The 16,231-nt window shown below is 35.5% G+C and overlaps 1 protein-coding gene across 1 annotated transcript; it reads right to left on the reverse strand.

The window, feature by feature from the left end:
* Window positions 1–4,435: 4,435 nt before the first annotated feature.
* Window positions 4,436–15,940, reverse strand: RUG3 (Regulator of chromosome condensation (RCC1) family protein). The gene is made up of 7 exons (XM_028073670.2): window positions 15,226–15,940; window positions 14,272–14,411; window positions 13,193–13,387; window positions 12,949–13,077; window positions 12,707–12,862; window positions 4,791–5,063; window positions 4,436–4,690 (listed from the first exon to the last, which is right to left on the reverse strand). Exons 1-6 carry the CDS (start codon window positions 15,738–15,740, stop codon window positions 4,870–4,872), a joined length of 1,329 nt encoding a protein of 442 aa, XP_027929471.1. The 5' UTR covers window positions 15,741–15,940; the 3' UTR covers window positions 4,436–4,690; window positions 4,791–4,869.
* Between the last annotated feature and the right edge of the window lie 291 nt (window positions 15,941–16,231).

Raw genomic sequence — 16,231 nt, forward strand, 5'->3', positions numbered from 1 at the left:
TATGGACAATTAAAATAATTTATCCGAAAGCTTACAAGATATGGTCGATTGATAACGCTGTCGTTGACGCGATCAAATTAATACTACTTATCTATAACAACTTCAGTATTGTTAAGAAAGTAGTTAACAAAATAGAAATGGTAAAGTAACCCAAAGTCGTCTCCCAATGAACACGGAATTGATTTTTAACAAATTAGTTCTTATAAAACTATACAAAAGAGGTAGTTAAATAAAATAATAAAAATATTAAAGGATTAAGATAAACAAGAAAGAAATAGAAAAGATAAAAAGAAATAAAAATAATAGTAAAGAAAATAGATTGATTCCATTGCTTTTTCAAAATAGATTCATCATCGGTTATTTAAAGATTATTGCTCAATTAATTATTGTTGTAGATTTACAAATTAATCAATGTATTAATTTGTTGGCGTTCTCACCTTTAACCAAAGTACAGTCTCAATTAAAAGTGAGAACTTTTAGATTATCCACAGTAAATTCAACCAAAGTACATTCTCAATCAAATTTTACTATGCCTAATCATGTCTATTCTTTTATCTCCTCACCAAATAAAAAGCTTAATTAATCAAAGTAAAGTCTCAATTAATTTTCATTAGAGTAAATACCTTTAATCAAAGTAAAGTCTCAATTATTGGTAAAAACTCATTTAATCACATGAAAGTTTCTAAATAAAATCAAAGTAAAGTCTCAATTAGATTTAAAAACCCTTGTACTCATAGGATCAACATGCATATAGATTTAAAATAATTACTTTTTATGTGACTTAAAGATAAAAGACATAGATGAATGAAAACCTCAACAATAATAAAAAGAACAAAGAATTATTTCATTTTAACCTCAGAATCCATAATGAAATTACAATGGAATCAACCCAAGAAGTTTATCACTCCATGAAACACAAAATAAAATAAAGATAGAAGAATGGAGAGAGAGAAAGGAAACGAAATTAGGCCCCCTAAAGGTTGCAAAACTTCGAAGTCCTGAGCTTGTTTTCCCTTCTGCTTCTCCCTTGGCCTCTTTATATAGGCTTCAATTGGACTTGGACTTTATTTGTTCGGTTGCTAAAATATTTTATCTTTATATAATTAATTAGCAACTTAATTTCTGTCTAATTTCCAATTTTGCCCCTCTTATTTGACCATTTTTACAATATTGACCAGAAACTGACTAGATTTGACAAACTTTGACCATTCAGTGTCCATTAAGATGACATGTGGCAGCTCCTTCTCTCTCCCAAATTAGGGTTTCGTAGATGCTTGCAGTTGCTCCAACGGCGTGCGGCACGGTTGTCGTCTTCTCCAACGAAAGCGCAGTGGTAGAGGCACAGATCTGTGGAGATAATGGCGTGACAACTGCTGCATCTGTTCCAGGCTCGCGGTTGCAGAGAAGATGGAGAGTGTTGCTGCCATGGATGGTGCGCGAGGAATCAATGGCTGGTGCGGTGAAAATGATGGAAGATGATGGTTCAGATGTAGTGGCTGGAACGTGAATGGTGCAGAGAATGGGGTCACGCCGCTGCTGGTTCGTGAAGGCTGCCATGGTGGTTGGTGCGAGAGGAAGCTTCGTCGTGGTGAGTGGTTTCCATGGCTGAAAAGGTGCAGAAACGTTGTTGTTGTGTGCGTCAATGATGGACGACGTGGTGGTGCGATTTCTGGCGTGGTGGCTGCGTCTATGCGACGACGGTGGTGCTTCCCGTTTTGCATGGAGCTCGATATCTGCAACGTTTTTCATCAATGCTTGCGTAGAGCTGGTGCAAATTCAACGTGCAAGTGATTGTCGTAGTGGCTGCCGGCGAGTTGACGACAAGAGTGGCGGTTGAGTACTGCTGGTCGTGGCTGCTAGGGTTTCCAGGAGAAGAGGCTAGGGTTGAAGACGTGCCAGCCTTCCATTGGACAGCTTGTTAGTGCAAGGATTGTTGCCACATGTTAGCATATGGTTGGCCTGATTTGAAAGGTGAGGATTGCCACATGGCATGATCTGAGTGAGTTGGGTTTAAGTGGTAGGAGGGGTTTAAATAGACATATTAGGGAGTGCAAAATAGATTTTTGGCGAGACCCATTTAAAAAGAGGGAGTGTATAAATAATGTATGGGGTACAAAAGTGATTTTTCAATGATTTTAGCCTTATTTAAAGGTGTTTTGTAATTTCAATCAATTTATTTTTCCACCTTTAAATAAGCTTAATCTTAACTTCAGCTATATCAACAAACGTTAAAATATCCAAAAATAATTTATGCAGCTAAAATCACATTTTAAGACATTTTTATCACACAAGTTCAAATAGCCTAATTATCTTGTTAATTAAATCCTCTTTATGAACACAAATTCAATTAAATACCCAGAATTAAGCACTGAATGAGGACAAAAATACGATATGGTCGATTTTCTTACAAAGATTCACTTTCAAGTAGTGTAGTCTTCTATCTCCTATGTCTTCTACATCATTTATACTTTCTTATGTTTGTGTCCTTTGTTTCTCACACATGTATATATTTTAGTGTTCAATCGTCCAATTGTTCATGAAATGAATAAATTAGAAAATTCATCTTTGATTTAGATTATTGACAATCTTATTCTATTGTCTAAGTTTCTAATAGATACTTTAACTCTATTATCATGTTAAGTGTTTTTTCAACATTCTGAAGTTCCTTGTTGGTACTGCTTTGTGTTTCAATTGGCTAATAGTTTCTTAGGTGCACCTTTTAATGGTATGCAATCACAACTCAAATATTCTTACAACTTTCGGAACATTGAACATATTCACTAGTTTAGGCGGCATATATTATGCATTTCTGAACACTCAACTAAAAATGTTAGAAACGATGAAACCTCAACAAACTTCTATAATTTGCCGTATTAAATTTGGCATAATTAAACAAGGTTTTGGCTTCAACCATATCTTCAGGACTCCGAAAAGTTTTAAGTTTCCCATTTTACTTATTTTCTCTTTCGTTCTTTAATTATTATTTGAATTCCTCAAACAAAATATTGAAAAAATCCGTAATCCATTCCTATCTTCATCAATTGGCATAGACAATATATGCATTTCAGGAACTGTGAATTGTTTAAGACTTCCAAGTCTCCCAGACCCAAAATGACTTGTTAACTATATCACATTCAAGGGAATTTCTTCCTGCACCCTATCAAATTTCTTCCAACACCCTATCAAACCAGATCCCATCAAATCTCTTTCAACACCCTATCAAACCGGATTTTGTTTTACGTAACACATTAAACCAATCTCGGAAATATTTTTCTGGAAGACATTCATCCCACTGAATCAAAATTTCCAAAAGCCTTGGTGCAGGAAGAAGACCTCCTTCTTGTATCTCCTTTTCTTCTTCTTGCACCCTCTTAAAATTTTTAATATCCCCAAATTACCCCCTCATTTTAAAAAGAAAAAAAAAAACTGAAAGTCCTCTGCCTTGTCGTAAATAGTTAATTTTATTTAGGAACTTTATGATGGCTTGTGATTGGAGGTCAGTTGATTTTATGGACTTTATGTTCTTCTGAATTGACAATTCATTTCTAGATTTGATGGTGCTTTCCAAAATAAACATTCTAAAATATATTAAAAAACATTTTTGAAATAAACATTTTAAAAAGTATCCTGATCCAATTTGTTTTTTTCAGAATAGTCATCAAAATATGTTTTAATGTTTTCGGAATGGTCCAGAAAGTATTTCTTAATCGGGTAGTACCTTCCGAAATGACCATTTCAAAATATATTTTTAAATACAAATGCAATTTAAGACATAGTAACACCCTCCCCAACGAGAACCACCATCCTCCACCCTCCCCATCCACAACTACGTCACATTATTAACACTTAAAATTTACCTCAACGCGAAAAACACTCCTTGAAGATGGAAGTAAGGTGCAGAGACGCAACCCTCAAAGCTCAATGGTCACTCGACTGTGCAACAAAACTGGGAGAAAGGAGCAGATTGGAAGCAGCTTAAAGATGGAAACGATAATGAGTATGCAACAATTTTAGGGTACTGAGGGGTAAAACGGGTATATTAGGAAGGAAACAAATGATGTAGGAAGAAGGGTTTCACATTCAATAAAAATATAAATACAAAAGCCACTAAAAGTATTAGATAATTATTCTCAATTGAGTCAATTTTGAAAAATAAATTAATCCCAACTCTTTCCTAAGGATATGAAAGATCTAGAGAGTTTTACATACATCGAGTGAAAAGATGGTTAAAATACTCCTTTCATAGCCACGATAACTCTCCTTCTTGAAACTAACTTTGGATAGTGAATTACGTTTAGCCAGTTTTTCAACCGAATGTGAAATTCAAATTTAATCTTTTCCATCTACGAAGGAATAGGCAGTAAAAAAATATATATTACTCTTATTTGAAATAAGATTTTAGGAGAATCAAACGATAAATGCAGGACGTCCGGTGTAGTCAGAGTAGCCAATAGATATGTTGGACTTCAAGAGCAATTCAACCATCTTATGTTCTTACAATTTCGCTATTTGCAAAAAGTGCAAGATTCACGTATTTAGCCTCAGATACTCTAATGATGATTAGAAAAGGATGAAACTATTCTGAACATTGGCTGTTCAGTACTTCAGATTGCTCGGTGACTAACGTCTTTTGGTATATCAAACTCAAATGAGGAAGAAGAAAAACTGCCCGCAGCACTGATGAAGAGATCTGAATTCATTGAAAACAATCATCTTTAATCTCGTCATATGTCCATTATTTGAAATCTAATTAAAAAAAAAAAGACTGCATTTTCACCCAAGAAATTTACCTTTTGCAGCAAAATGAATTATATCCAAGACAGTAGGAAACTGCAGTCAAAGAAGAGATTTCCACGTGAGTTGACGAAATCAACTACTCTCCCTCAAAGCTAAACACATGGCATGTGATGCGCCAATTGCAACTGATAAAACTTTGTGAGGTCCTAATCCGTCATCGTCCATTAAGAAGTTGACTTCAACCGGGGATGGTTGAACCGGTGGTAGCCCAGGAACTCCTAATTGAGAATCATTAGCATTTCCCCACATGTACAACTTTCCATTATCTGTTCAGAACAGAAAAGACAAAGCTTAGTTTTGTGGTACGATGAATTTAAATTTTGTTTAGCAAGAACTTAGTATGATAAGGAAAATGAGAATTTTCGAAGTTAAATTTTGGCTAAACCTACAACTTTGACAATTGATTTGTAAATTGAGATCAGCTCTAAGCATTTTCATTATTTACATCACTACATAATTTAATCGCAATATTTCATCAGATCACTATTTACAGCAAACGTCCATAAGAGAGAGAGCCAGCTCTATGCATGTCTACATATGCAGAGAGAGAGAGAGAGACGGGAGTGGGGATCAATAATCTAACTGAAGCTTTCGAGAAAATATGACCGAATTGAAAGTGATGATGTAATGGCTGATGAAACTCTTATATTTGATTTTTTTTCCATATGTATAGAACCCAGTATGAATCCTATATCTATTTCATGGTTTCCACTAGTGTGAATTGATTAAACTATCACAGATTTTTGAAAAACAATCTTGAATGAAAGAATTAAAATTCTTACTAAAACAATTGATTGATTAATATACTGGTTTTTCTATTAAGTTTTTCAGTTTTCAAGATTTGCACAGTTTTGAAACACAACCAGAAGAATCAAGAAAACACTTGTATGCTGATAAAAAGATAAGCTAAGCTGATTGGAACAGTTAAAAAACAGAACAAGAAAGATCGTGTTGAAAGATACTGCGCTGAACAAAATTACTTGAGCAGAGAGGGAAAGAGAGATTGAAAGCACAGAAAAGTTTAACCTATTAAAAGATGGTTTTAACATATTAAAAGCCTTCCTCTATAACTGAACATGGTTTAAGTAATCTTAATAGATTAAAATGAATATTAATCAATTAAAATGTTCTCTATTAAACAGATAAGAAAAAATTAACAGATTAAAAACATCTTTTAATCAATTAAAATTTTCTTATTACCATGTTAAACACTGAAACAATTTCAAGTAGCTTTCTAAAGTTTTATAAGATCAAATCATAAAAGAGAGACTTAGCAAAGATATACTCTAGTTAAAACAAACTCCTCTAAAACAAAAACACACTTTCTAAACATCTAAGTTTTCAATCTTCAAGGTAAGATGCCTGGATAAGTTTGGATTCATCAAATCTCTGAATCTTCATCAGTTTTGTATAGCACAATAACCTCAATAATGTCAACAGCTAATAGTTGTATTGGAAATTGCCATATTCTATACTTGTGAGATGTTTACTTATTAGCATTAATTATCTAGATATTCTTGATATAATTTTCTACTATAAATAACAAAGTTCAGCTGAGATAATCAACCTCTTAGCCTATTTTTCTCATATTTTCAATCTTAAGTTAGTATCAAAATGGGTCGATCATGCTTTGCTAGTTTTGCAATTGTCACTGCCATCCACCATTATCTCCATTGTTGCTGCATCAGTCATCAGCCACTGGCTGCCGCCGGCCCTCTTTAGTCAGCCACCTTTGTCAGTCGTTGACCACCATTTTGTCAACAGAACAACTTTACATCTTATCCATACGCTTGGCAAACCTCCTTGTCCTTGTTTCGGCCTTGTTTCTCCTGTTTCAACTTGGTTGACAGGCTCCTGTCTCATACTCTTCCCACACCACTGTTTGCCGTCTTTTGTAATTGGTACTAGTTGAAGAGTGTAGATTGTAGTTGTAATTCTGATTGCTAGTGAATTCTTCCTTCAATATGTCTTCCTTTTCTCAAAGTGGATACAAATGTCCTCAGTTGCTCTTATAAGAAAATTGGCCGCACTCAAAATAATTTCACAAAAGATAGAGAATTTGTTTAATGGAGTTTCTAGTACCTTCTCTGATCGCTATTGGTAGATCAAGGTCATTTGGAGAGTCGAATGTTCTCAGTTTCTGGTTCAACTCTATCTATAGGTATGGATCAAAACTTGGATTAGATTCATGGACTTGCCACATGTCAGGAATAATCTTCCTTCTGGTGTAGACATTGCTGACTCTTGGAAAATTGTAAGTACTAACTCTTGGGGCTGAATCTCTACCCCAAAATTAATTTGCTCAGTTATAGGTTCATTTTTGGAGGCTTTAGTTGGATCATATGACAGAACAAAGGGTTCACGATGGTCATCACAATCTTTTGAAAGAACTTCTAGGGAGCAGCAGCACTAGAGGAAAAAGATTTAGTTTCAATGAAAGTGACATCAATGAAGATGTACACAAGGTTATCAAACTCGAGAGTCTACGTAGACTCGTGAGAGGCCAATAGACTCGACTCGTGAACCCGACTCGTAGACTCGTAAGAGTTTACTTCGTATGAAAATTTAATAAAATAAAAAAAAAATTCATGATATCAATTCTACAATATTAAAATAAATAAGTTCATCAGCAAAATATTAATACTTAAAGTGATAAGAAAATTAATAACTTCAATAAAGTTTGAACTATTTCCACATATATTAAAATCTGAACATAACCAAGAAGAAGAAAAAAGTAATGTAGCCACGTTATACTCCACCAGAATCTGAAATTAAAGTCAAATTTCTAAAATAAAATTAAAACCTAAATAAGAGGTTGTCACTAGCCCCTAATTAAATTAATATACCCCAAGTGAAATCCTACTTGATAAAACAAAAGAAAAATGGAAGGAAGACCAAATGATGGGATGCGACTCCAAGCAAATGGCGAGGCACAGTGACGACAAGGTGATGTGAGGTCAGGCACAACGAAGTTGTGGCAAGAACGCGATGGTGCAGAACCTACATGGAGGGGTGGTAGATGAAGACAAAACGAAAATTTGAGGTCGTGTTCACATTTGAGGTCGTTGATTAGGGGTTTTTGGTTTTCGTTTTGGATCTTTGAGTTGGGATTTTGATTTGGGTTTCCAAAACAGTGATTGCAGCGACAATTTTTCTCGTCGTTTTGTGCCCAATGCGGACTAGGTGACTCGATTTTCAACTTGCGAGTCTACTCCGAGTCAACCGAGTTTGAACGAGTCTATTCCGAGTCTATCAAAAAACGAGTTTACGAATGAGTCAACTCGTGAAAGGGAACCAAACTCGTAAAGTCGGATGAGTTTGCGAGTCAACTTGCAAGTTTGATAACCATGGATGTACATGTTTTTAGATGAAGGACTATAACACTTGTAAACTTTTTGAGTTGCTAAATAACCAAGAAAGGCCCATAAAACATCATGGTGATCAAGTTTGTCTTTATTTTGGTTGTGGATATGTACAGAAGTTGTGCACCCAAATATCCTAAGAATGAGGCCATTTGAGATCTTAAAGTGAGGGAACAAATTTTTAAGGGTTTCAAGAGGACTTTTGTTCTTTAGTATAGTGAGGAAAGTCTATTTATCATATATGTAGTAATGAGAACAACTTCTCCCAAATGATTTTTTTTTATCTTTCCCTTGAAAGAGAAGTGTTTGGGTGGGGTTAAGCAAGTGGCTATTTGATAGAACTATGACCACAAAAGCAATTCAAAACAGCACAGCGAAAGATAGTGTATAGAAACTGTATTATCGAATGTGTGAAAATGAGCAAAACGGTGGTATGACAATATAGAATATCTCCAGAGTCTATGACTCCTCCAGAGAGATCACTCTCCTTACCCTATTTCAAAACAAACTTCCGTCCCCCCTCTCTCTTTCCTCCCTTCTCAAATACTTGTCTTCTTTTGCCACGTCATTACCCTCCTAACTAATTAATATTCCCTGGGCCTGTTTTCTTCCTCCTAGAGTAAACCTTCCATATCTTGGGCCTTCCACTAACATGGCCTTCTTCACCATCTTTCTCATGTTGTATCAGCCCCTCCTCAAGTGTTCTATCACTATTTCTCCTATTTAGCATTGCATTCAGTGGGAGTATAGACAAATGAAGAGTAATGAATAATTCCTTTGGATTGAAAATAACTAGATGCATATTGGTTGAAATAATACCAAGCATAGTCAGAACTAAATCTTTTTATGTTGATCTAAAATTGATTTTGAATCATTAAATGAAAATGGGAATAAACGTGACCACGTCAGATTGTTGTTCGAGCAAATAGAACCATGTAACTCTAGTGCAATCATCAATAAACATTACAAACAAATGTGCCCAAAAGATATTAGATATAATATATGGTCCCGATATATCACTAAGATTACCTAGATAGGTTGTTAACTTCTATTATTGCCAATGGGAAAGATACACAAGTGTGTTTAGCTAATTCACAAGCCTCACAATGCAATTTAGGGGTATCTACAATTTCAAATAAATGGGAAAATATTATTTTTAAAACAAAAAATGATGGATGTCTTATGTGACAGTGGTATAACTAACGGTGTCTTTATTTGATACATTGAGCATAGACATGGGTTGGTCAACTTTGGATTCTTGGATTGGTTCTTAATAATAAAGTCCATTTCTTTCTTTAACAAGTCCAATCCTCCTCCCCGAGACTTGCTCTTGTAAAATGCACAAAGATGGGGAAACATAGCAAAGCAATTGAGGTCATATGTTACTTTTCTTACGGAGATAAGACTTGTGGAAAGCTTTTGGACATGTAGAACATTTTTAAAAATAAGTTTGGAAGATAAACAAATATCACCATATCTTGAAACTGTAGCTAAAGAGCCATTGGCAACAATTTTGCTATTGCTTGAAGAAAGGGTACAAGAATGGAAGAGTTGAGGCGAGTATGTCATATGATCCATAGCTCCTGAATCCACAATCGAACGTATGAGCACACATACAAGAAATGTAGCTAAAGAGCCATTGGCAACAATTTTGCTATTGCTTGAAAAAAGGGTACAAGAATGGAAGAGTTGAGGCCAGTATGTCATATGATCCATAGCTCCTGAATCCACAATCGAACGAATGAGCACACATAGAAGAAACATTACTTGAGAGAGCAAGAGAATACAATTTAGAGGATTCTTAGTCTGCTTATGCAAGCTTTGTGTGTTGGCCATTGGAATGTTGTCATTTGTATTCTAAGGTACCTCAAAAAGGTTCGAGGACAAGGTCTGCTATATGAAGATAAAGGAAACATCTAAATCTCTTGGTATTGAGATGTTGGTATAGATGCTCTACTAATGGATATTGTGTTTTCCTTGAAGGAAATATTGTTTCCTACAAAATTAAGAAACTAAATGTATTGGCCTAATCAAGGGTTGAAGCTGAATATAGGGAAATGGTGTCTCTTACTTGTGAACTTTATTGGCTGAAACCAAGGTTGTCAAACTCAAGAGTTTACGTAAACTTGTGAGAGCCCAGTAAACTTGAATCCTAAACTCGTAAGAGTTTACTTGACAAGAAAAAAAAATAATTTATATAAATAACATCCTAACTCAAATAACTTTACAAATTAATACAACTTAAAAGTACTTTAAATAAATAAGTTGATACAAATATTATAAAATATAAGTTCAAATGTAATGTGTCTATGTCCAATCCTCTAATTAATCCTCTAATAGAATTATTCTATTTTAATTAATCCGTTTTTCACTACAAAGATAAAAAATGTTATAATATATGAATACACAAACACTGTTTTAAAAAATTAAAAGCTTTTTAATAGTGTTTCTTGCTAACAAGAACCTTTGCATAGGGCTGAAAAAGTTATAACTTATAAGTTATAACACTGTTTTAAAAAATATTATAAACTAAAACATACAAAATGCAGAGGGGGAACACGTGCAGAGGGGTGAGTGCGAACAATGTGCAAGGAGAGGATGACCCAACCGATGGCATGCGAGGCAACGGTGACAATGACTGATGACAATGGTGCCCACGTTGTTGACGGCAAGCACGAGAGACTACGTGAGAGAGGGTGAACCACGAGACTAGAGCCCTAATCTTGTGTGAGAGAGGAAGATGCGAGAAGAAGGGGCTTAAACACAGGGCTTAAAATTTTGTCCATCGAAGTCGCAAAAACGCCTCTAAAATCACGAGTTCATACGATTCTATCGATTCTGCAACCGAGTCTACTGATTCCACACGAAAAACAAGTTTGCTTCTGAGTTGATTCAGAAGCCATGGGTGGGAACGTAAACTCGTCCAAGTTAACGAGTTAACTCACGAGTTTGATAACCATGGCTGAAACAACTTCTTCAAAAGCTTAACTTCTATAAAATCCAAAAGATGTATTGTGGTAACCAAACTGCTCTCCACATTGCACCAAATCAAATATTCCACGAGAGAACTAAACACCTAGAAATTGACTGTCGTTTTATTTAGGAAAAATTGTAGACAAGAAACTTGTACTGAGTTTGTCGAATCAAATGACCATTTCGTAGATGTATTAACCAAGTCCTTAAGAGGACCTCTGATTGAGTTTATCTATTCCAAGTTCATACAATTGTATGCTCCAACCTGAGGAGGAGTGTTAAAATAAGTATTAAAATCTAGGTAGGAAGTAGTTTTGTTTTTTTATCAGCAATAACAAATATGATTAAATTGGGACAATAGGGTTGTCCCAACCCTTGTACAAAAACACAGAATGGTTGAAAGAGAGAACAAGAACCTATTACATGGATATCTTTTCCACGAAAACTCACTATAGCCAGAAGCATGCCTATATTCTCAATCCACAAAACCTATCAAACCAAATTTCGGGTTTATACTCAAAATTCATCCACACAAGAAATCCTAGGGTGATATAGCCAGAACCTGGGGAAGATTCAAGAAGCTATAACAAAATCATGAATGTACAACATAATACAGGCTTTGTATCACAAATTATCTTCTCCAAAGTTTGCATTCCCCGTGTACCTATGAGTTGTACCTAGGCTTTAGGGTTTAATCTTAAGTGTAAATCCTTCGCTGTGTGAAATTACTCTCTTTTACGATGAGTGTTAAAATAACCTGTATACTCTTTGAGTTTCCTTGTGACCTTTCTAAACATATCCTATATTTATAGAAGTGGCAATGTGTACTCAGAAAGCCATGAGTGGGTTGGTGTCCTCACGTTTTATCTAAATAGGAGATAGAGATATATAACTTTGTACACTCGTGTGAGCTAAAAGTGGAAATGTAAATAGAAAGTTGGTCCTTTATGTAAATATATTTGGAATGCATGAGTCAATGTGTTGTAGGAGACAATCTTCACAATTCAAATTGTTTCTTTTGAAAGCCATGTGTTAATTTGTCTACTTCATTTATTTATGTCATTTGATCTTTGTGTTACTTGAGTGAGTCTTGCACTTTTATCTTTGTTTGGTGCTTCACTTGTCTTTATGTGACATCTTTCTCTTGTCTTGTTTAGTGCTGCATTGGGCATTAAGCTCTTAGACACTAGATGACACACCACAAAAAAGAAAAGTTATTTATATATTAAAATGAAGTTATGCAGCTAACAAACCAACGCCCTATTACTAAAGTGTACTCTAGAAGGAATAAGAAGGTAACAAACCCAAGTGACCCACATGTCAGTGAGTTAGGCAGTTCTTAGAACGTTAGGGATTAATGGGTATAATAGCATGTAAATAAATTGTGATAGCAGATTTTGAAAACTTGTGAGGGAAGTGCTGAGACTTTCAATTTCTCAATAATCAGTAAAGAATAATTGTCTCTTTTTCTCACTATTCACTCTCTCTACCTCGTTGTATTGTCGAGAGAATTCCTTTAATTCTTACTACCAGTTTTATCATAAGTAGGATATGTCAAATGAGGTCAGTTTTACCCGTCAAAGCTGCTGATGAAGAACCCCCACATGTAATATATATAATATGCTCTTGAGATAAAGCCTCAACTACAGCTGGTATCTTCTGATTCTGGATAGATCCATGGCCCAACTGACCTTGTCCACCATGGCCCCATGAGAGCACTTTCCCGTCACCTAAGGAAAATTAAGAATATAGATATAATCATATAATCTATGTGAACGGAAATGAATAAAACAAACTTGGTGAAGTATCAGCATACCAGTTAATGCTAGGGAGTGATATCCACCACTTGCTATTTGAATAATTTTAACATTTTCAAGGCTGGGTACGGGCCTTGGCTTCCAACCACCAGTCTTATCACCTCTACCAAGCTCATAGTTAGAATTTGCTGACAAAACGCTGACTTTATCAATTTTCCAAAACCAAAAGCAATGGATAAAAGAAGTTCGCCAGACTTCTACAGAAAATACTGGGAAAAATTATATGAATGAGAAGATAATTACCTCCCCAGTTCCATAATTGCCCATCCTCTGTCAATGCCATTGTGAAAAATCCCCCACAGGAAGCAGCAGCAACAGGGTAAGGTAATTCTTTTACCCTGGAAGGTATACTAAGTCCACCAGCATGATCTGGGCCCCGACCAGGACCAAGGCCCAATCGCCCATCCCCTTCATCTCGACCCCAGATATAAAGCTCTCCTATGTCCGATACAAACCCAACATCAGTCTCAAAAGGAACATACCATTTCATTTTTTATGTAGTTCATGCTAATGGACATTCCTAAGAAGAAACTCAAATTGGTGCGACAAAGTTTAACTCTAGGAGAAATGGATGTATAACCTTGAGATGATAAAAGGATGAGTAAAATAAAAAAAGCTGAACATCAAAATAGAAATCTCTATCTTCGAGCAACCAAGCATTGCATTTAAACGTCTTAAAAGAAAACTTTCAATACGCCAAACAATCAGATTTGACATGTATAATATAACTGCACCTTTATTGAATCACTTCTTAACAAAATTAGTGTACAGGGAGCCTGCAATATTAGGAAGATTTTCTATCCTTTATATCTTTTGGTAGATTGGTTTTGTATTCCAAAGTAAAAAGAAAGACACAATGTAACAGACAAAGAATCCAATCCACCACAAAAACAATTTTGTGCCGAAATAGAAATGGACCACAGTGCACACTCCGTTACATCATACTTTTGCATTTCAGAAATAGTTGAATAATAGTTGTAAATAGCTAGAATTCTTCTAGAATATGATGAGTTGTATAGTGATTATGCTCTTAATTTTCTGTTTTCCTTTTTCATTCTTATCCTCATTATATAGCAGTATACATGATGTACATTTTTGTCATCAATCTACAAGGGAATTTTATTCCAATGCCTTCTAAATCTTTATTTTGCTCTTTCCCTTTTACAATTCAGGTAAGAAAACACATGTTACAATTTGAAATAAGAAAATCACAACTGAAGCTATAAGCCAGATTGTAAATTCGGTAATTATCTTTCTTACTATTCATCAATCCAAATTTGTTTTAAACAATGCTGAAATAAAGTTCCAGCCATCATACAAACCTGATTCTGTGATTGCTGCAGTATGCGTTCCACTGGTAGCAATGTGTTTTATAGTTCCCTCCCAGGAGCCTTTTACCAATCTAGGAAATAACTCTCGGTGATATACTGAGTGTCCAAGTGCACCAAAACCACCATAACCCCTGAAAACTTCATTTTCATCCATAAAAATTAATTTTATTGAGAGGAAGGAAAGCATGAACCATAAAATTTAGGAACTTTTTAACTCCTCAAATTACAAAAGTATTCCCAGACTCAACAAAGTGTTAAGTTCGCATGGTAGAGTAAATTTATCTTGAAGTTAAGCGACGAATAATTTCATTTGGGACTAAAACTTTCTAACCATGCATAAAACTTTCTAACCATGCATAAACACCCTCCAGGCATTATATCAAACTTCTTTTGTGGCATTTATCAGTCAAGCTAAAACTAGCACAGTAAACAAAAACCAGCATTTCAACAACAGGCGACATATATTGTGAGAGAATTATATAATTAGTCAAGTTTGTTTCAAGTAGTTTCAGCTTTAATCATCTAATTAAATTATACAATAGTACAGCGATTCATTTAAATTATATGGTTGACTTTTTTCTCTTCTCAATTTGTCATCCCTTACCTCATTCCCTGAAAAGAAAGAAAGAAACTCCATGCACACAATGTAACAATCAGTTTAACCAATCAAATTTGGCTTCTCTGGAACATTAGACGATCAACTAAATCTAGAGTTGACATTAATCATCAAGTGCCTGATATAAGAAAACAACCACGCTTCATCCAATCAGAAATTTCATAAAGGTAAGGGTGTGGTTGATATCTATTTCTAATGATGTTTTTAATTTAATTAATCAATCTCCGCTTCACATAGTTTATATAAACAAAGAACGTCTTATATGCCTGATTTTAGAAAACAACAAAGAGATTCCAAAGTGACTAACTAGAGGTTGAAGGGATTCTGACCAGGTGAAGACCTCGCCGGCTGATGTAAGAGCAACGGAGTGCAAACCACCGAGGGCGACGGACCGAAGGTTATCGAGGTGAGGGTTCAGGGTGGGCACGAACAACGAATTCTCGTGGCCGAAGCCCAATCTTCCACCATCGCCTTTTCCCCAAATCCAGAGAGCCCCACCAGCGACGAGCGAAGAGTGGAAAAGACCACACGAGATGCCCACTTCTGGGGTTCGACACTTCTCCGCGTGGGGGAGGCGGCCGGGGGTTTGGGCGAGAGAGAAGGAGGATTTGGGGACGGCCAGGTTAGCAACCGGAGAAGGGTACAGGCGGGTCTCCTCCACGCCACCCCCGAGCTGGCCGGAGGCGCCTCTGCCCCACGAGAGGACCTGCAGGATGGCGGTGTTGCCGGCTGTTGTGTCGGCGGTGTAAAGGAGTGGGGGCTTCGGGGTAGCGGAAAAGTGGCGCAAGCCGCTAGTAAGAGTGGCTATGTTGTGATGGTGGCGGCGGCGGAAAATTGGCTTCATGTGTTTCGGTTAGGTTATTATGCTTTTTGGTTTCTGGTTGTTCAAACGTTTTGGTTATGCTTAGTACAGTACTACTGCTAAGGTTGCTCAACACTTATGGTGGCGGCTCTGATTTGGGTGCACATCGCTTACTTAACTACCTGTTGTGCGATGAAACCACCTTTCAGACTCCTTTGTTCTTTGTTTGAAGAGGGAACAGAGTTTACAACGAAATAAAGAAGAGAAAAATGTGAAACTTAAATTGTTTGAAGGTAAATGGAGAAAGTGAAAATTAAAACAAAATTAATTGAAAGCTTAAAATGGATGTAAAAAATTTATATTTATTTTAAAAAAATATTTTTTAAAATAAAATGTTAAAATTTTATTTATATTATAATTAATTGAGTTTAAAAAAAATAATAATATGAATATATATATATATATATATATATAATGTATAAAATTCTAAACGTTTAACTCCCTAGTATAAATAAATAATTGTTGCTTTTTCT

The sequence above is a fragment of the Vigna unguiculata genome, chromosome 5, assembly GCF_037176805.1.
Source record: "Vigna unguiculata cultivar grain cowpea cultivar isolate G323 ecotype 2 chromosome 5, ASM3717680v1, whole genome shotgun sequence".
Lineage (NCBI taxonomy): Eukaryota > Viridiplantae > Streptophyta > Magnoliopsida > Fabales > Fabaceae > Vigna > Vigna unguiculata.

Excerpts from the sequence above, each read along its gene's own strand:
- RUG3 (XM_028073670.2), bottom strand. The coding sequence starts at position 15,740 with ATGAAGCCAATTTTCCGCCGCCGCCACCATCACAACATAGCCACTCTT. Across the intron at positions 13,388-14,271 it reads TGCAGCAATCACAGAATCAG|GAGAGCTTTATATCTGGGGT; the intron begins GTTTGTATGATG and ends TATCGGACATAG. Across the intron at positions 13,078-13,192 it reads GCAATTATGGAACTGGGGAG|CAAATTCTAACTATGAGCTT; the intron begins GTAATTATCTTC and ends GCGTTTTGTCAG.